The 21,685-nt window shown below is 47.2% G+C and overlaps 1 protein-coding gene across 1 annotated transcript in view; it reads right to left on the bottom strand.

Moving 5' to 3' along the window:
- Window positions 1–21,685, bottom strand: part of LOC126523967 (chitinase-3-like protein 1) — a 273,036-nt gene that overhangs the window by 83,236 nt on the left and 168,115 nt on the right. Inside the window, exon 4 of the mRNA XM_050172367.3 lies at window positions 1,143–1,181. Within this exon, the coding sequence (XP_050028324.2) occupies window positions 1,143–1,181 (39 nt within the window). The remainder of the gene's footprint in view (window positions 1–1,142; window positions 1,182–21,685) is intronic.

The following is a 21,685-nucleotide window of genomic DNA, read 5'->3' on the forward strand; positions in this document are numbered from 1 at the left end:
TGCACATCTCTGGAAGAAAGGCTCTGAGCAGGCAATTTTTTTTTATCAAGATGGAACACCACCTAGCCTTGTCTCGCAACTTTGTTTTCAAAGCAGTGCGCTTCTTCTGAATACCATCTGGATGGATATCGAAGAGTACAAAAACCTCTTGGAATGACTTCGTTGTTTCCCAGCAGCACAGAGGTTCGTTTTTCATGAATCACTCGATGATTAAGGCGCTCTTTGCATTTTATATTCCTCAATAGCTGCACAAGGGCGAACCTCACATTTTACAGCAGCCTCGCAATTAAGCCGTCTCGAAGATGGTAGACACCGCCAGGGTTGCCAGATCACTATGCATATGCTATATCCCCTATATACCAACGACGTTCGAACAAAGTATGTGTCAGGCAGGAGCCTAGGTTTCGACCTGGGGACTTGTCTTTGCCAAGACAAATGTTTCTGAAAGCAATGTTGCTGCGCTGGACTTATTTTCCCGTAAATCCGATAGATTGCAAACTGACTATTTGTGTGCCCAGTCTGTCAAGAATGTCAGCTTAAGTTATCTTTCTTAATAGCTTTTCTTTATTCTAGCCTATTACATCAGCTTCGTGAGATTTTGGCTGACATTCACATGTGTCTAATGAGTAAGAAGAGAACCGTCCTTGGAGTTGTCTCTGCGTTAGCGCTGTGTTCTCTGAAACATTCATTTAAACATCGAGCTGAGTTACCTCTGTCCTATATTTGCTGAAGCTCGAATTAAACCTACATTCTACGTCAGTCTGTCCTCCTCCGGCCGTCTATAGTTTTTGCGCAATTGCTAGGTCACAATGCCTCAATTTACGCTGTTCGCTGATATTCTGTATGCTGTATGAAATTTATCGAAGTGTGTGAGCTCCAAACCTGTTAATATAGCTGTGAGAAATAATATATATGTGAGGTTATATAGTTGTGGTGTCGTCGCGAAATCCTTACAGCTGAGGTAAGGCAGTCCACTATTTCGTGGTGCTTATGGAAATTGCAGCAGCCGTAAACTACAAGTATGTAGCGCAAATAGTATACGTATTTATTTGTACCTTCGCAAACTCCTACTAAATTAGAATTTTTTGCCGTTCTTGAATTCGCCCAAACAAAAGTGCTTGTGAAGCACCAGAATAACTTACCAGAACTTCTGTGTCTCCGGAAGGATCGGCCCTGGGGAGCTGGAAAGTATAAAAGACCACTTTTATACTTCTCAATTGACGCTCATGGTAACATTTGTAGCGTCTTAAAACTATTTCACATGGTGCGACGTTACATTGCGTTTTTCGCAGCTACATTTCCGCGGAATGCGCATTGCCGTTTCGCATGCACCGAGCGCGGACTGAATTATTCCTGGCGTCAGTGCGTTTGGGTGAAAAAAAAGTAAAACAACTTAGGAATTGCTTTCGCGGCAGTTGTTTGTGCTCAAATACGTTACTTTATCAAAACGAAAGTCAAGTAGGCAGCCCACAATGACGCGTATACGATGCACGTTGTGACTGTTTCCTCATACTTGCCGCATGTGCGTTTTCGCAGAGAAGTTCAAGGACACGATCGGAGGTGTTCGAAACAGCGTTCGTTCAGTTGCTGCAGCGTCACAAACTGTGCAGGCCGCAAAATTTTGTAGAAGAGGAGGGAGAGAGCAGTCACTCCGTAAGTGGTGAACTCACCGGGAGTTTACGTGCGTCGTCATCTGCTTCAAGACAAGGTACTACAAGACAAAATGTTTATCTGCAGCTAATGATTAGTATATTTATATAAACATCTTTTTTTTCTCCTCAAGCTTAAACACATTCTCAAATAGTAATACGCATGAATAAAGCAATTTATAAATTTTTAATAAATATATTTATTTTAATAAGTAAATATATATAATTAATAAATATATATAATTTCATAAATATACTTTTGACCCCCACCACAATAACCTTATTAAAGCCCTCGAGTCGTTTCAGAACCGCGCGACACGATTTATCCTGTCAACTTATTCATACAATTCAAGTATCTCGGCACTAAAAGCCCAAACAAACCTACCCTCTCTAGCCTCACGCCGTAGAATAGCCCGTCTTAAGCTTTTTCATAAATTCTTTCATTCCTTGCCTTTTGACAACCCGTACATAAAAAGAGCACATCGCATTGCCCGCACCAGTCACTCTAATACAGTATATCCCCCACAAGCCCATACCGTTACTTTTCAGCAATCATTTCTTCTGCGCACAACACGAGACTGGAATGGCCTGCCTGCCGAAGTTGCCACTATCATCGACCCACTTGCATTCAAGCGACTCATCGAAAATATCCCTTTGTAATTTGTAGTACCTATCTTTGTCACTAACTCCCCACTCCCTCATGTAATGTCTCAACAGAGACCTTTGAGGAAATGAATAAATAAATAAATAAATAAATAAATAAATAAATAAATAAATAAATATCAGTTTCTCTACGGGATCCCAGATGGTGTCGCGCACAGCGAAAAAAAAAAAAAAGAACGAGGAGAGCAGTGGAACTGTTTTCTATAAACAACCACAACATTCCGCAGGCTCGCTGGCACACGACTATTTGGTCGAGTGGGCCACATAACCAAGCAACTTTTCGTTTCGACGAACGAAAGTGGTGCCGGAATTTGGTTTCTGCCTTCTCTTCAAACACATTTCGCACCTCCAACCATGTTGCTTCCTCCTCGAACAACGGCAACGCAACAACCGAAACTCCCATTACAAGCGCCATTTCCTTGAATTAAACTGGAAGAATGCCAACGTTATACTAATCCACAAGTAGGCAGATGTTAAAGGGACCCTGAAACGCTCTTGACGATTTTCTACAAACGTACTGAGTCGTTAGAGTAGGTCCTTCTGATCATTAACTGACACATCTAAGTGCCCCGCGTAAAGCGTGTAATTTATTATAAGGTTTTAAAAATGCACATCGCTGCCGATCGCAGCACACTGCTCGGCGGAATTTTAAGCCGCCCCTAGCCATATGACCGAAATCACCCATACCACGTCAGTGGGGCGAGCTATCCGATTGGCTGACCAGGGCGCGTGATCGATAATTTTTCCAACTTTATGGTAAACAAATGATCTTCTTAATAGTTGGAATGTTAGTTAATTTATTTTTATGAAAAGAAAGTAACATAAAGAGAATGCACAAGAACAATTTTTCAGTACACTTAAGCACTTCCGGCACACAGCAAGTGTCGTCTGCTTGTGTTACAACGTACTCCATTTTGACGAGAGCTCCGCGGTCAGAGTCGGTCTCAGTCTTTTCGCGAGCACTATGATTCGACTTTATTGCCTTGTGGACCACAAACGTAGCGACTGGCAATATGTCAAGCTGCGACATCGTGTCCCTCTGCAAGGCAGCGTACGAGCGAACTGGCTGCTGCGCATCAGACTGCCTCTATCCGATCGGCGCCAGGATTTGCGTGTTTGTGGCCGTCACTTTACACGGGAAGATTACTAACGCAATAGCGTTCCGCGACTCCGGTATTAGGGCAAACTCAAGGGGACAGAGTCTGGCCGCTTTACTGTGCCGTAACGGGATGAGCCATGAGATGAGAACTGGCAGAAGGGCAAATGTGAATGGTCTGCACGGTGCAGCCACCTGGTGGCTCAGAGCTCAGCCATACACAGTAGCAGCAACGAAGTGTATTCTTCTTTGCTGCTGGTGTGTATTTTTCGCAGGAGTGTAATCATCAACACGTTGTTTTTACAAATGTTTAAAATGTTTTACACTTGGTTAGAGCAATATTAGCGCTTTGTTTGGCTGGTTAAGCGCTGCGCCAACAAGTGTATGGACCGCGCAGACCGATCAGGCCGCTCACGTACGTCTACGCTAATGTTCCTTCATCAGCTTGAGTTTATGCCTCCAGTCATTTGCCGAAATGACCAGCTTGCCTGTGGTTACTGGAATACAAGACACGTTTGGCGCTACGACAGAATGCTCGCAACGCACGCTGCTTAGCTCTCGCTTCGGGTCGACGGCGAAGCGGCTAGCGGAGAGGTCTCGCGCGGGCGCGGGCGGGCTCGAAAACAACCGAAAGTGGACGATGTGACGTCGCATCGTGACGCAGAACGAGTGAAGGCGGAGCTTAGCCAACACCCTCTAGAGAACTTAAGGCCTTCTGGCTGACCCTCTCCCCTTGAGCGACGTCCCGCACAAGAGGCCAACATAGAAGTTCCGTGCAGCGTGCTACGAAGCTACGAGCGGCGCACCAGTTTTCAAAATGAAGCGTGGAAGATATACAATGGTTAACGCCGGCTATTCGGAGAAGACCGAGGGGACGAAAGCGGCGACAACAATTCAATTAGTTCCAGGAGCCCTGCCGCTCCTTGAATAGCTTCGGGGTTAAACAAGTCCCGGCATGCTCGGCCATGCTATTGCATGCTTTCGAACGCACATTTTTTTCTAGACGTGACCAGTGCATGTAGTCTCAACACTTGTGCTGTGCTTGCGATTGTGTGTACCGCGAGTCTTCATGACCCCGGAATGTGGAGTTCCATGCCAAGATATGCCTATTAAGTGCTGCGTGCCCAATTGCCGGAGCAATTACATGTACAAATCACGGCAGAAAAATAATGTCTTCAAGTTTCCGCAAGATGAAGAAGCCCAGAGTGCCTGGATTAGGGCGCTACCACGTGCGGACAGACTTCATTGTATTAGCGCACTCCAGGGTAAGATGTACAGAACTTCTTTAAACAGTTACTTTTGAAAAATACGAAAAGTTAATTGCTCAATTACAGCAAGTGCATTTACAGAAAGTGATGATTCCTCAGAGTTCGACGCCTGCGAGGAGAGACATAAATCTGAATTTGTGTTAAGGCACCTTTTGTGGTGTAGGACGAATATGTTATTGAAGAACTACTGCTGCAAGATGAATGACAAAATATTGGATGCCAATGCTAAGGCAAGGAAGAGAAAAGCTGAAACTCTGCGCAATAAGGCAGCTGTTTACGTGTATATAGCTGCACAAATGTTTTATATCCCATTTCTAAACTCATTTGAGTTGTTTTAAATTAGTGGACTGCGGTAATTAGTGCGTCGAAAGCGAAATTATTCGTTTGACCATAATCTAGATTGTAATAAATAAATGTGTCCCCAATAAGATTGTTCATACGCAATTGTGAAGCTAATCGAGTGCATTACATTCGTCATTGCCGTGCCGTAAAAACCACAAGTACAAAATACGGAAGGAGAGGTTTTTATGGATTCAATTTACTTGAAGTAATAGGTATGAAATATGGGGTATAATGAATAATAATTCACAAAAAACGTACATTACAAGGACGACAAAGCGCGATGCTACGAAAGCTTCTGGCATCAATACATGCACAAGCTTTACAAAGCTGTTTTGTATCTGTGCCTCTAAATAAATGCTTTGTAAGGTGCCTGCTGCTCATTCCGCAGTTTCGACTGTAGAAAACGTGTGGAGTGGTGAATAAAAGCATACGGCGGCTAGGTGAACCAAGCCGCGATCCCTTCACTGAACCCGTATCCCCGAGCGTACCGATGGCCTCTTGCCCGTGACGTCACTCGCCGAGCACTCTGGCCTTCTAGTCTAGGAGGTGTTGGCTTAGCCCCGCTCGCTCGGCGAACGAGTTGAGGAGGAAAAGCATGGCTAGGGAGGAGGGTAACTTCTAATCGCTTGTAGCTCCATTAATACGTAACGCTTCACTTAAATTGTGGTGCGAATGTTCTACTTAAGCTGTACCCTACGCGTCTACAAAATTTGTCCGAACCGTTTCAGGGGCCCTTTAAAGAATTGAAAAATTATAGGCCCATTATTCTAGTTTCATAATGTATAAAATATTCACGACTTTCCAATAGAATAAGGGCAACATTTGAGTTCAGTCAACCGAGAAAAGGCTGGCTTCAAGAAGAGGTACTCTACAATGGATCACATCTATTTCGTCAATCAAGTAATCTGGAAATCTGCAGAGTACAAGCTCTCTATATGGCTTTCATTGATTATAAAAAAGAGCGTCAACTCAGCAGAGATACCAGCATTCATAGAGCCATTACGTAATCAGGAGTACAGGAGGCATAAGTGAATACATAAGAAAATATCTACGAAGATTCCACAGCTACCATGATTCTCCATAAGAAAAGTAGAAAGATACCTACAACGAAATGGCTTAGGCAAGGAGGCACAATCTCTCCAATGCTATTCACTGCATGCGTGGAAGAAGTATTCAAGCTATTAAAGTGGGAAGCGCTAGGAGTGAAGACCAACGGCAAATATCTCAGCAACGTTGATTTTACAGATGACATTGTTCTGTCCAGCAACACTGGGAACCGATTGCAAGAACTGATTGAGGACCTTACAGAGTGGGCTTGAAGATGAATATGCAGAAGAGAAAGGTAGCCTGGCGAGGGAACAAAGGATCCGGGGGGCTGGAATCTCTGGCTCAGTTCGCCGACAAGATTATGTACGTCGGTTTTCCTTCCGTGGTTGCAGTTCTTCGCCCTCCTGGCCCTCCGTCCCACGGCGCAGCCGCTCGTTACAGCTATGCGCATCTCCTCGAAGCTAATGGGGACAGCAAGTAGCGTGACTGACGACTGAGGTCGCTGCCATCCGAACATTCTTAGTCACGCCCTCGTCACGAGCGCTCTTCGTCACGCCCTCGGCGCCCTGGTCGTTCTGGATGCCGTTTTCCTCCTCCTGTTACGCCTTGCTGGTACCACCGTCGCTTACAGCTCTCGCGCAAATCAGTGCCACCATCCCTGCTCATACGCGGGAAATGGTTAGGCCGAACACTGACGTTGACCGCTGTTCGAAGCCCCAGATCACATTTTCCACGTCACCGACCATGTCACCGAAGTCCGCTATCTCGTCAACACTGTCGCTGAGATCTGCGTCCTTCCTCCACCGTTGGCATTGCGGCCGTGAGCCAGCTCATCATCGGAGCCGACTTTCTTTAGCACTGCGAGCTCGTCGTCAACGTGCGGCACCACCGCATCTTGGACTCCGAGACAAGCTTGACCATCGAAGGCACTTCCAGTCGCGCTCCACCGTAGCGGCTTCTTCAAGCGCACATGGCCGTTCCCAACCCTTGGTCAGCAGTCCTTGCCGAGATTCTAGACGCCTTCCGAACCCTTGCTTTCAGTCGTCGGCAGCTCAAATCGTGACACATCATATCGTCACAACTGGCCCCCCTGTGTTTGCTCGGGCTCGTCGCCTCGCGCCTGATCGTCTAGCTACCGCCAAAGAGGAATTTGAAAATATGCTTGACCTTGGCTTGATTCGTCCCTCCTCCAGTCTTTGGGCCTCGCCACTCCATATGGTGCTCAAGAAGACGGGTGACTGGTGCTCCTGCGGCGATTACTGTGCTCTCAATATAGCCACTGTCCCGGACCGGTACGCAATATCTGACATTCATGACTTTTACGTCGGCACTGCACGACTGTAGCATTTTAAGCAAAGTCGACTTGGTGAAAGCCTACTACCAGATTCCTTTAGAACCGTGACATATTCCTAAGACCACCATTCTAACACCCTTCGGCCTACTCGAATATCTGCGCGTGCCTTTCGGTCTTCGTAATGAAGCCCATACTGTTCTACGTTTCGTTGACCAGTTATTACCTGGCTTGACGTGCTGAATTTTCTATCTTGACGACATTCTCGTTTACAGAACCACCGCCGAATTTAACAAGCTCTATCTACGTCAAGTGCACGCAAGACTCAGCAAGTGTGGTCTTCACAGTACGAGGAGCGAGTTCGCGGTTACGGAGTTGAATTTCCTCAGCCATCGCTTTAACGCACATGGCATTCGTCCACGCCCGACCCGCGTCGCAGACATCCGTGAGTTTCCCCAGCCATCCGTCACCAGGCAACTGCGCGAATTTCTTGGCCTCGCCAACTATTAGCGTCGCTTCATTCCTTGCTGCGCCAATATACTGCAGCCTCTCCACGACGTTCTCTCCGGCCTCAAGACACCGATTACTCCTGTGTCCGAAAGCGACATCGGTGACTGCGCGTTGAAAGGCACCACAGAAGCCATTGCCGGTGCGGCGTTCCTTGTCCACCCCAAATGCTACGCCCCAATATCTGTCTTGGCTGGTGCATCGGACATCACTGTTGGTGCAGTCATGCAGCAGTTCGTTGCTGGTGCTTGGCAGCCCATCGCCTCCTTTTCCAATAATCTTTCTTCTGAGCACCCATACAGCACGCTCGGCCGAGAGCTGGGGCGCTATAACGTAAAACTGTTCCAAGCTTTTCTATTCCAATTCTGCTATCAGCCCTCCACGATTGGTCAAAAACTTTTTTCGACCACGCCCACTTCACCTGTCTGTCACGCGAAGTCACGAAAACCGCGATACATCCCCATGTGCATTATGCATGCGCGATACATCCCCATGGATTATGCATGATTTGACAGAACAAGAACAGTTATTTCTGATTCGGCCCCTTTTCGCCATTAGCCCTCTGCTATTGGTAAAAAGTTTTCGGGCTGCACCCACCCACTGCACCCGCCTGTCACGTGACGTCACAAAACCGCACAAACTCACCGCGTCAAAGGGACGTGTACGCGATAAAGATGCATTAATATGCCGAACAAATCTGAATTTACTTCGGAATAGCCGCAGGCTGCCCCGTTCCGAAAGGAATAAAAAATGGCTGCCGCCGATCGCTGAGACGCTGGCTACTCGCACCTGCCGGAGAGCATGGGTGTATTTGCGTATAATAAAGCTTCTTGCGTGGCCGTGTAACGTTTTCCAGCCCTTTTGGCACGTTCACCACCTCATTCTGCCAACTTTTCTTTGCTGAGGGTCAGTTTTAGCGTCATTCATTAAGCTTCCGTTGCATGCCACCGTGATTTTCGACCAGCCACCACAAGCTAAGTAAGAAAAAGCCGACCAATCGCAGACGCCGGCACCACCCTCTTCATCCGGTTATCGATTTTCAGTGCACTGGCTCTACCCCAGTGAATTCCTCTCCACTTGAGCGTTCTCCTCGGCTCTTGTCAGCCAATTAGATACGACAAGCCACTCAGTGTAGGCAATGTTATTTGTTTTTCAAGGAAACAAAAGTGACCTCCTATGAACATGGAGAGCGTTTGATTGGTCTGTTCAGACAACTCTGCGGGTGACCACCCGGTGCTTGCGTCGGTGGTTACGCAAATTTGACGTCAGGAGATTGGAATAGAAACATATTGGAATGGTGTTACGTTATAGGGCCCCTGCTCGCCATATATTTGGCATTGAAGCACTTCTGACATTTTCTCGAGGGACGCTCCTTCCACGTCTTTACCGATCATAAACCACTGAGTTCCGCTGCAGCGTCCAGCAGTACCTCCTACGCTCCCCGCGAAATCAGACCGCTCGACTCTATTTATGAATACACCAGCGACAATCGTCATGTCAGCGGAAAATACAGCGCCGTTGCCGACACAATTTCTCGTACCACGATCCATGCAACGGACCATGGCCGACGGGTCATCGACTTCACGGCCATGGCTACTGCCCACTGTCAAGGCCGAGCTCCAGCTGCTACGAACGAGCGGTACCTCTCTTGTGTTTGCAGATACCTTGCTTCCTCACTGCGACGTGTCCCTCATTTGTGATACGTCGACCGGATGTCCTCATCCCTGCGGGCCTCGCCCATACGGTCGGACCATCTTTGCTGCTCTCCATTCTTTCGCTCATGCTGGCATTCGCGCAACACATCGACCCGTCACTTCTCTTTATGTGTGACCAAGTACCAACGTTTTATAAGAAGCCAACAAACACTGATAGCAAACACAGTGGAAATTACTTGTGCTTAAAGATGAAATAAAGTAACGATAAATTAATGCAAATGAAGAGGATGAAAAAGCAACTTGCTACCGGTGGGGAACGATCCCACAACCTTCGCATGTCCTTGATGTCAGTGTTGGTTGGCTTCTTATGATATGACTAATAAAAATCGGGCCCCTCGGATAATCCCCTTTCGTCCCAAGTATCAACGTAGACGTTCGTCACTGGTCATGCCACTGGTCTTAGACTGCCAACAGTCTCAAGTGCATCGCCACATTGCGACTCCTTTTTGCACATTCCCGTCGGCAGACGCTCGGCTCAGCCATCTGCACGTCGATATTGTTGGCCCCCTTCCTCCCTGCGGAAACCATCGCTACCTGTTAACCTGCATTGAGAGGTTCACCAGATGGCCTGAAGCGATGCACCTTCTGGACATAACGGCGGAGTTGATAGCTTGAGCACTCATCACACTCTGGAGTAGCCGCTACGATGTCCCTTCCACCATTGCGACAGACTGTGGCCGTTAATTGGACTCAACATTGTTCGCCAATCTCTCTCGGCTCTTGGGTGTGAATCACATCAAGACTACCTCTTACCACCCGATATTCAATGGGACCATCGAACGTTTTCACCACCAACTGAAGGCTTCACTCATGGCTTCGACTTTTCCTTCATCATGGATCAAGTGTCTTTCTCTCGTTATGCTTGACATCCGCACCGTTCTTAGCAGTGAGTCTTCCTCCAGCGCCGCCGTGCTTACGTTTGGCACCAGTCTTGGAGTGCCTGGCGAATTGTTCCACGACTCGCTCACCGTACCTGCTGACGTTTCCGTCTACGCCTGCCGTCTACGCAGCGTTAATTGTTCTGTCTTTCCTCCCCGACATCGACGTTCTTCGCGGCGTGTATACGTCGACCCAGCCTTTGCGAACTGCATGCACGTCTTAGCGCGCCACGACGCTGTGCGTCCTCCTTTACAGCCCCCGTATGATGATCCGTTCAAAGTACTTAGCGTGCACCTAGACACTTTCTATAGCTCATCAACGGCCAGAAAGATATGGTCTCCGTCGACTGTCTGAAGCCTGCCTACCCTGACGCTTTAAACACTTCTGCTGTCGCACTCACTCCAGACCAGGCCAGTCCTGCTCGCCGCGTACGATTCGCACCACCACCATCCGCTCGTCGGCATTCGTCCAGCTCACGGGTTCCTCGCTAGAAGGGGGGCCCTACTGCGCACTACTACCTGCCACAGTGATCCTATCAGAAAAAAAAAGACGATAACATCGCGACCACCACGCTTACGGTGCGTAAGCAGCGGAATCGGCGGTTGCGAAATCGAAGGCCAGCGGCGCTTGCTCCCGCTCCCGCCTGTTTGAGCGGGCTCCGTTAAAATATAACTTGCGGACACCAGGTACAAACGTCCGTCTCGTTTTCCTTCACCCACAAGTTCAAGATCGCCAGTCTGCCTCTAGAATTTGTGAACGACTATGTTTACGTAGGTCGTAGTCAGAAAGGACCCTGATCATGCGTAGGAAATTTACAGAAGAATAAAAATGGGTAGCAGTGCATACGGTAGATATTGCCAGATCCTGACTGGAAGTTACGCACCGTCATTGAAAAAAAAGGGTGTGCAATCAGAGCATTCTACCAGTGCTAACATATGAGGCAGAGATTGGAGTTTAACAAAGAAACTAGAGAACAAGTTAAGGACCGCGCAACAAGCGATGTAACGAATTTTGTTAGGCGTAATAACAAGAGACAGGAAGAGACCAACTGTGGAGCAGAGAGCGAACGGGGATAGCCGATATTTTAATTGACGTTAAGAGAAAAATATGCAGCTGGGCAGGCCATGTAATGCATAATATTAGAGTTAGAGAACGGGTCCCAAGAGAAGGAAAACGCAGTCGAGGGCGGCGGAAACTGGGTGGGGTTATGAAATTAGCAAATTCGTAGGCATAAGTACGAATCAGTTGGCCCAGCACAGGGTAATTGGAGACGGCAAGGGACAGGTAATCGTCCGGCAGTGGACGTAATATAGGCTGGTGATGATGCCCATGAGACTATGCATGGGATCCGAACGTGCAATGCCGTAGCCGCAGCCGCCGTTTGGATCCAATCCAATCCCCCAGACGTAACATGCGAAGTCGATCTGGTAGTGAGGGCATGTCTGCTCTAAATGCACACCTCTCGCCGCGTTCTGCTACTAGCTTACGATGTACTCGGCTTCAAAATTATTGACAGGAGCATGCCGTTATTTTGGCGCCCACAAAAACGTGGCCGCGCCCCGCGACTCCCGACAGCGGCGCGGCCTAGGCCAATCGCTCGCGGCGGAACTGAACGCGCGCTCAGAAAAATGATCTCCGATCGCGCCCCAGCACCTCGAACGTCGAAAAATCGCATGCACGAAGAGTCCGACGGCCCATTTGCGGCAACTGCGAATCCGCACGTGCGAGTTTCACCAAGCGAAACTGGCTGTATTCGCCGTGGCACTGCTGCAGAAAGTGACATCTCCCTGAAAAATAACTAAATGATCGACTTCCGAGATGGCGCGTGCTGGCAGGTTTTGCTCCGGCCGGCCCATTCGCCGCGACCCCCAGCAACAGAGCGGTGCGTGCACCCCGCAGGCCCGAGATGGCGCTGTTAGCTGAGGGCTCCTGGAACTGCTGCCAAAGGTAGCAGAGTTCCGCGTATGCCCGCCGCCTGTAAAGCTATGCGGCAAAGCCGCACTTCGTTTTTCTAGCGTATCGCCCATCGACCGTTGACGCTTTTCGGCCGCTTTTGAAACACTTTCGAACGATTTTCAGTCTAATTGCATATAGAGGGCATCGAGACAGCTCACTAGATAACATGGCCACGCAAAAAAATAGAATAAAAAAAACAGGCTGCTCTTGTCAGTCCGCCATTTTAGACGCGGCGCGAACATTATTTGTCTTTTGGACTCCGTGCGTCACATGCGCTCGCAGGTTCGTCCTGAACAGGCACAGCGCTTGAAACGCGACACTGCGAGCGCGTGGCCGCCGTTACATGCAGCGCCGCCTGTGGAAGCAAGGCGTTGCATTCTGGTACATCGTGAGGGTGGAGCGTTTTGAGCGTGCGCTCATTGCTTCAGGCTGGCACTGAACCGGGCTCTGGTTCTCCGCACCACCAGCCAGGCGCTGTAACCCAGGTGCGCTGGAGCGCGCTGACGTGCCGACGGTTCCGCGACATAGTCTGCTAGCGCGCTCTTGCTACGCGTGCCCTTCCGACGCTGCACATATGCTGTAAGTTACGTTCATCTGGATAAAACGAACGTCGGCACGAAGGAATAGCAAACTCAAAATGTAAGCTTATGGAAACACAATGACCGCCATTCCACTACTGTGATGAGGGCCGGAAGCGAAGCTCGGGGTCCGCTGCTCTTCGTTGTCGTAACGCCTCGGCTTCGCTCTCCTTCAGGGCGAGGAGAACGAGCGCGAAGCCAAGCGGATGAACGTGGTGGTGCCTTACCTCCACAGCATGTGTGCCGCATCGGAAGACCACGCGTAACAAGAGCGCGCAAGCAGGCATGAGTTTTAGATCAGGGGCCCCAAAGAGCTTTGCGGGTGCTGGCGTTGGGCACGCAGGAGCTCCGAGCTTAAGAACAGGTCTCTGTTCCAATACTGCTCGTACACTCTTAAACAAAATTACACACTTCACTCTAAGAAAAGTTTACACCATCTGGGGATTGTCTTGTCCCACAACAAGAATCGTCATCTGCCTTGCCTGCGTTTCTTTCTTTGAAACTCGGCGCTCACTACCTTCCTGTCGAGAATGATGTGTCAAGCTGATAGCGCGCAAGTCGTTCGTCACTAGGAAGTACCCTGCTCGCAGTGTTAAAGAAAGGAAAATCAGACAAGACAGATGGCGATGATTGTTTGGGGACAAAATACAAGGCAAAGGGTGCAAACTTTTTTGTTTGAGTCGTAACGTATAAATCCAGAAAGGGTGGGTTTCTTGTTTGGAGTATTTGGGTCGTCTATTGCCACACAGCAATAATCGTCATCTCTCTTGTCAGCATTTCCTTTAACGCGGCGAGCAAGGTCCATCTAAATAGGTCGCGAAGCTTGGAACGAAAAGCGTGCCAGAAACCTATCGCAAATATATCAGTTAGTGGTGCACAACTGAAGCGCGACTAGGTGAGGGCGGGACAAACACTGAAACTAGAAAACCTAGTGAAAAAAAAATGTTCGAAAATTTTTCATTAGAGTACTGTCATACGAGTAAATATACTGTTTAAAATTGTTTTGATGTACTCATACAACAAATCTTAAGTTCTTGTTTCTATTTAACAATTTATTAGTTCGCTCTTGGTGACCCCTACCAATCAGTGATTGCAGCGCAAGACTTGGCAGGACTGCAAACGAGTTATCATGTCGTGCGGAATGGCGCTGCTCACTTCAACGCGGCGGTTTCGTACCAGGTTTTTTTATTTCCTTGCGTGTTTTTGTTAAAAGTGTGGCGTACGCTTTACTTCAAATTTTTCCTGACCTAGCGCACGGTATTTATTGGCGAAAGGTGTGAGTGCAAGTTTTTTGTCATCGTGCAAGTTTACTCTGCGGCATCCGATGCGCTTGTCTCTTCGTGACGATAAATGCGGAACGCTCCACGAATAAACTTCGCGCTATGGTCGTTTATTCTCCGTAACACAGGCTCTGAGTGTCCAACGGGCAGCAAAATTAGTAAGGCGGATGTTTTCTAAATGTTAATGTAGGGCAATGTAATGTCTTGTCTGATAACTGTTGCACGTCAATACATAGTGTCGCAAGGAATTACGAATCATTCCGTGAAAAGGATCCGCATATGTTGCTATACATTACGTCTGTATGTTGGCCATAGTACTTCTCATCCATTGAAACATTTTTGATCGGGCAATTATATTCATTGCATTATTATATACGAATAAAAGTGAAGTTCCTTTTGAAATCTCTGTGGAAGTGCCGCTTTCCTAAGAAAGTTACTGGAACAATGGGCGTCAATAACAGCCTAATTATGTTCACATTAAGACATACACCACTCGTATAGTTAAAGGCTATGCTGGCGTTTCAGCTGAGGTGAGTCGCAAGCTCGCTTCAGCCTAAAACGAAAAATAACTATTGGTATAGAGATCGAAATGCCGGAAGCTAAAGAAATTCAAACATTCGCGCCAAGCAGCATATGATCTTGACGTCACTGCCATTTCCGTTTGTGGCGTCACTTTTCTTATTTTTTATTTTCGTTTGCTGTTAGTTGTCCCCACGATACCTAGATGGCGACAGTTACAACGAGCCGCCATTTTCTTGACATATGGGCTTCTATGGAAGCTTCGCTACCAGTTTACATATACATTGCTGCGAGTCCTGTACTTCCAAGTCACGAACGACATGCGCATTATCAGCATGACAGAGCATTCTCGTCATGAAAGTAGCTAGCGCAGCGTTTTTAGGAGACGAGACGCAAGGAAGGCAGATGACGATTATTGTTCTGTGGCAAATACACACCCCAAAGGGTGTACATTTGCCTAAGAGTGTAGACGGCTAGGCGGACAGCGGCTATCTTACGTTTCGTAACAATTCTCACGAAGACGTCAAAGTAGACAGCTTTGCCAAAACAACATTGAACTCAAAAATGATGCAGGCTACTTCCTCTTCAAACAAGATGGTGGCTGCGCAGGACGTTTTGTTAAGTCGACAGGAAGGATGGCTGCACACAAAATGTAGACACGAAATCCTTCCTACGCTGTCATGGTACGCTACATCGTGTTTTTCGTCGGTTCGCATACGCAGACTGAAAATGCGGAAATATCGTATGCTTTTCGCAACGTTTTCTTGTCGCCGCGAGATGGCGTCACGCCGCAGAAGTGTCTTCAAGACGGCTGGAAACGCGTTCCATTACATGGCATCGAAGCTATCTCGGCTGTCTCTTGAGCTGTCTACGTAGACTGCCTCCGATACTGGCCACAATTGCAGCACACGCTATAAGGCTTTGGGGATTGCGTTATGCACCACGACGTCAAAGAAAGTATTATATATAAATAAATAAAATACACTATTTTATTATAACAAGAGCAATATTGACATTCGTGTTTCTGCATTTATATACAATTTAGAGGTTATTCTATTAGCAGCAAACAATTAGTTGCGCTCAGTTTTCAATAACCAATTTTACGTACTATCACCAGCCAAGCTAAGCCGTGTTAGGCCTACGAGCCATGAAGTCGACAATAGAATTCGGAATCAGTGGCGTCTAATGAATATATATCTTCATAAAACACGCTAGATGAGAAAAAGCGATAACAGCAGTCACTGCGCCTAGCTTGCGAACTTGACGCGTTACCACGAATCGAGCCTAGTTTGGTGCTAGATGAGAGCCGTCGCTTCGATGGGTGCCGCCATGTTTGTTGACGCAAAGCTTTCGGGGACCTTTAGGGCTCCCGCTAAATCAGTGGAATAGCGTACCCGACGCAATACCCTAACGCAGTTTGCGTCTCGCGCATGCGCAGTGGCTTCTAAGCTATTTATTTGGGGCCCCTATTCCAAAACTCTTATGTCGCGAAGTGGTCAGCGTGCACGGCTTGCAGCGCCCCGCTGGCACGGAGGGGAACCACAATCCCAATCATTGGCAAACACCTTGCTTCGACGGGCGGCCACGGGCGGCGCTGCACGTACAAGCGACCGCGCGCTCGCGCTGCCGCGTTTCAATCCGTGAGCAGGGTACATCCAACAAAACCAGCACTTTTTCTGCTTTTACGCCTAGCGCCGTTGAGCCACATCGCACATATACATTACAGTTTTCATCTCTTGAACAAACTCCGTAAGAGCAAGCACACGCACGCTCGGGCGAAGTGACGCAGTCACTACGCGCATCGTAGCCCGTGAGACAGCTCCCACGCAGTAGCACATGACAAATGGTGGCGATAACGAGGCAATAAAACTTGCCGCTACTGATCGTATCACCGCTTGTGAAGCCCGTAGAGGACTGGCGTTCGCTTCGCTGCGATAGACTGCCATACGCAGAAAACAAAATTCGCTTGTGACGACGCGACGTGTTTAAGGCGAAAGCCTTTCTAGGCTCATGGCGAAGTTTGTGTCAGCAGACCTAACAGCCAGAGTGTCCGCCGAAGTCTCATCACGTCATATAAAGACAGATGAAAGACAGATTTGAAAAATGAGAAATGATTGATAGTGACAGTTAGTGAATGATAACGTTGTAATAGAGATTGGTAGAGCTTAATAATGACTAGTAATGACTAATAATGACTACTTGTGACTTGTAATGACTACTAATGACTCCAAAATGACCAATATGTGTAACGACGACTTGTAATGACCACAACTGATTAGAAATGACTAAAATGCATACTAGTGAGCAGTAATGACTTAAAGAAAGAAGAGAATCAAGAGGCAACGAGAAAGAGGCGTGTGATAAGAGGAAGAGTAGGTTTTTGCCGTTCACCTCTTAAGAAAAATCTTTAGAGACCCTGCAACATTTTTCATTTCGGCGTGCAATTATCATATATCGTGCCTAGGATGCACGTGTATGGGCTGGACAACTCATTTCCAATGACACAAGATGCACGTCACATGAAAGCACGAAGTCAATTGCTTCCCATAACGCTACCGTCGGTCGCCTAACACACCACGCTTCCTGCACCTCCGTCGGTTCCCGTCAGCAATGGAACGCATCATGTCATTCCGATGGTCCATGGAACCGCTATGGAACAACCGTAGCGCGAGATGCGGCGCATGTGAACAACGAACACAATGAAGGAATGGATTCTCTTCGAACTTGACTGGCGTTAACGAGTGTCAATCCAGCTCGCTGCTGCTGCGCAGTCGGGCAATACACTCCGCGGTGCATTGTTAGAATCAACATGATGGCGTTCTGCCAATAGCCGCTCTAGCGGCCTTTTCAAAACAGACGCGCAACTCTGTTACCTTCGGTGGCACATACAGTAACTCTATGGGTTCCTAAAGTGCCTCCATCTTTCAAAAGTAGCGCCATCTTTCGCTCTCCGCAATTCCGCTCCACCCAGCGTTTCCTCTTCGCCGCTTCCTGTCGCCCCAGCCTCCTCCGCTCCCCCATTGGCCAATCAAAGTCACGTGGAAGCGCGTGTTGTCCTTTTGCATATTTTTTACGCGCAAGCGTAACCGACCAGCTAACGCAATCGGCGAATCTATGTTCGAAGTAGCGAAGGAAGCGGAAGAGGAAGGCCGCTGGAGGTGAAGAGAATCTCGCGCAGGGGAAAGTACGAAGCAGCGCGCTGAGGATGGATTGATGGATGGATGCTATGAGCGTCCCTTTTGGGACGGGGTGGTGGATTGCGCCACAAAGCTCTTGTTATCATATTGCCTGGTACCTTACCTATGTTAAAAAAAATGAAAGGAAAAACCCACGAATAATTCACATCACCTTTCTCAACTTTGTGAAACGCTATTGAGAAATTTGTTTTCCTCCGCCTCCGTTGTTTGTCGTTTGCCTACTTCCACCAATCTTCAGATCACCTGTTAATAATCTCTATTGCGGGGCATATTTACTTTCTCCCGGCCCTCGCTGAATTGAAGGACTGCAAGGAGCTATAGGTGACTAAATCGACCGCTGGGCAGATATCTTCACATTCTAATAAAACCAGCTTCATCGTTTCCCTGGCTTAACCGCAGCAAGCCCACGCTCCGGCTTCCTTGTTGTACCTCACTTTATATGTGCGTGTTCTAAGGCATCCGATCTCGTTCCGAAATGTAATGAGCTTCCCTTTAAGATATCATACATTGTTTCTTTCCTGATTTCGCTTTTTCCTCTTAAGTATAGTTACTCATAGCAGGTTTCATTCCCATTGCAGTCACCCGTGAGGTTGTCTCAGCTTCTCCGACTTTCCGCTTGACGTTCTTTGTTGCCATATTGCTCATCATACCTGTCGCATACTCGCTGGTAAGCTTCCTAGTTATTTTCCTCCACTGGGAATCAATGCTTTTCTTGCACAGATATCTGAACAGTCTCCTAGCCCATATACGTTTTCGATATTCCTCATTCATTCTTCATAATAAATTTTACTCTGAACTCCCCTAACTTCAAAACTTGTCCAGCCCATATCGTCCAGTCCATATCACTCTGCCCAATTTCATTTGTAGTATTCACGAGAGCGCCCAATGCGAGGCGTTCCACTGACTTTTGGTTGAAATCGAGTCCAGGTGGTGTCCCTAACTTCAAGCAAACAACTGCAATAACAAATGTAAGTCCTTGAACCATTACACCTTTCCACATACCCCGGAGCACCTCCTACCTAATGTATCTCCACAGCGTTCTGTGTTTCATTACAGCCGCATTTCAATTCCCCATTGCTGTTATTGTTTTGTCCTGTGTTTCGATACATCTAGTCTTCGTGTATTCATATACCAAGGTATCTATATAATTTTACCCGAGGTATTTCTTGGCCCTGTATTGACACTGTCTGTTCACTGTTTCCACTGAATACCATAAGAGATTTCAGATCTAAACTGTCGCCTTCCTGATATTAGCCAGGCGTAGCACATCACGTTGCTTGCTAGCAGCAGCATAATGTCGTCCGCATAAAACAAAATTGGAAGCTGCTGCTTCACGACTGTACCCACCTGTATTTATGGGAGATTAAACCCGATATCGCTTCCCTCTAGCGCTTTTCCATCCTTACCTTTATATCGTAAGCAGCTGTGAGGATAAAGGGCACCCCTGCCTCAGTCCCTTGTGTATATCAACTTTCGTCTCACTCCTCATCCCCTCCTATTCAATGCTAACTGTATTTTCTACGTGAAGCTCTCTGAAAACCTGTTACAATCGTGGCCTAAGCCTTCCCCTTCCAGAATACACCACAAAATGCTGTGTTCTACGTTGCCATACGCTCTTGTAATGTCTAAAAAAGCCACATATAAACGTTTCGTTTCTACTATGGATGTTTCAATACACTGAGTTAAGACAAGTTATCATACAGACGCCTACCTATTCTGAAGCCGTTCTGAAGTTTTCCGAAAATGCAATTATTCTCTGCCAATGCTTGCAGCTCTAATTACCTGTATTGCAAACCTGTATATTACCAATGTAATGGTCAATGGTCTACATTAGTGAATTCTATTTTTCCCCTTGCCATTATAGATCAAATTTATTTTACTTTGTCGCCAACTGTCTGGTGTTCGTCAATGTTTTACAGTTTTTCTGCAGTTTTCAAGAGAGCTTTCATGTTAATTATTCAGCCTAGCGGGAACCTTGTATAGGACTGTGGCTTTGCGCCTAGGAATTTTCGACTTTCTTCAAATTCAAATTTGTCAGCACCAGCTCCTTTTTATCGGTTTCTGGTTTATACTCTTTTTTTTTTCACAAATGCAACCGCTTCATTGCCTTGGAAATATTCGGCTACTATTTCGCGGATGTAAGCTTATGCCGTGTCCCCTTCCAATTTGTTACCATGTTCGTTTAGGATATGTTGTGGTATTTTGCCAGACTTCCTGCCTAATAGGTTTATCTCGTTCCAAATATTCTAGGTGCGACCTTCTTTTTCCGACGTATTTCTGACAACCGACGTTCACTTCCACCTTTTGTCTTTCCTTAAACCAGAATTTGAATCAGATATTTCTCCCGGTGTATTTCCTATTTTCTGACTACTTGAGCTTCCTGGTCCGTTATTTCTTACTTCAACATTTTTTTTTTAATTTCCATTGTAAACACCATGCACATATACAATATATATAAATATGTGCACCTGGCAAAGCTATATTTTTAAAGAGGAGGTAGCCATTTACCAATTATTTCAAAAAGGAGGGATAGCTAATGCCTACAGAATGCATATGTTGCTGTATGTTTACCTTGCTGCAAAATGCTCTGCGTGCTTTTTTTTTCACCCTTAAAAAAGCCGGTAGACTTTAGTGACCCCTTTGGCAGTCTTATCAACAGCGTGTGAAATGCACGTGGATTATATGTGTCTCAGTATTGCTTCTCTTTTCAGTAAACAAAGCTAAAGACCCATTAAGAACACTTCTAATAATCTACAACATTTATTAGGGCTGCAAACATGGTCCCTTGTATGCAGAGGTCCTAAATATATGGAGGGTGTCACAATTAACTATCACACACCAAGATTAAAATACAAGCAATGCGTTACTCAAGAAAAAGTAGGGCATATTGTTTCCAGTACAGTGGAGTAGCTGCAATCAATTTTTTCGTTACTGAGATTAAATTCGGTAATTTTAATTCATTATCTAACTCGAGACGTACTATCACAATTATCAAGGTATCATAATTATCAAAAACTTTTGTAGGCACAGCCAAGGGACATCTAACTTCGGTATTTTCAGCGACGTACTCTTTGTGTACAAATTTTCAGACAGATAAATAAACCCGGCGAAATATGGGGAATACCACGTGACTGCGCTCCCAGCCGCGTCATAATACAGCGCCCTCGAAGAGGCAACTTCTGAATTGGCCAGTACGAAATGAAGGAAATAACGAAAAAAAATCACCGCTCAGGCACTCCGTACAGATGGTTAACCAGCGAAGCTGAAACGTTCGGCCCCGGTGCTTATCACTGGGTGAATCCCAATGGTTCATGGAACGATGGCTTGTTAGGCTGCCGGATCCTCTGCACGCAGTTGCTGCATGCGCCCGGATGTACGAGTCTCTTCTTGCGCCCCGGCTGTAGCATCGGCATGGCGTAAACGAGCTCGTTCCGGGTTCTGCTCGTGGCGTTGCTGATCGAAATCTCGCTGCTCCTCAGGAGTACGTATGACGCGTGGCCTACGTATTTCGGAGCCGGAGAGAAACTGTGCGCACACGCCTGGCTGCGACGGAGACCAATGACGTCCGTACTGGCGCAGCCAATCGCGCGCCATCTGTTTCACTTTGTTGCTTCGTGCGTTCGCATGGGGTTGCACCGGAGGAGTTTTCGGCGGGCAAACGACAGGCGCACGTACGGACGAATCGGCTAGCCATATTG

The sequence above is a fragment of the Dermacentor andersoni genome, chromosome 6 (genome assembly GCF_023375885.2).
Source record: "Dermacentor andersoni chromosome 6, qqDerAnde1_hic_scaffold, whole genome shotgun sequence".
NCBI classification, from domain to species: Eukaryota; Metazoa; Arthropoda; class Arachnida; order Ixodida; family Ixodidae; genus Dermacentor; species Dermacentor andersoni.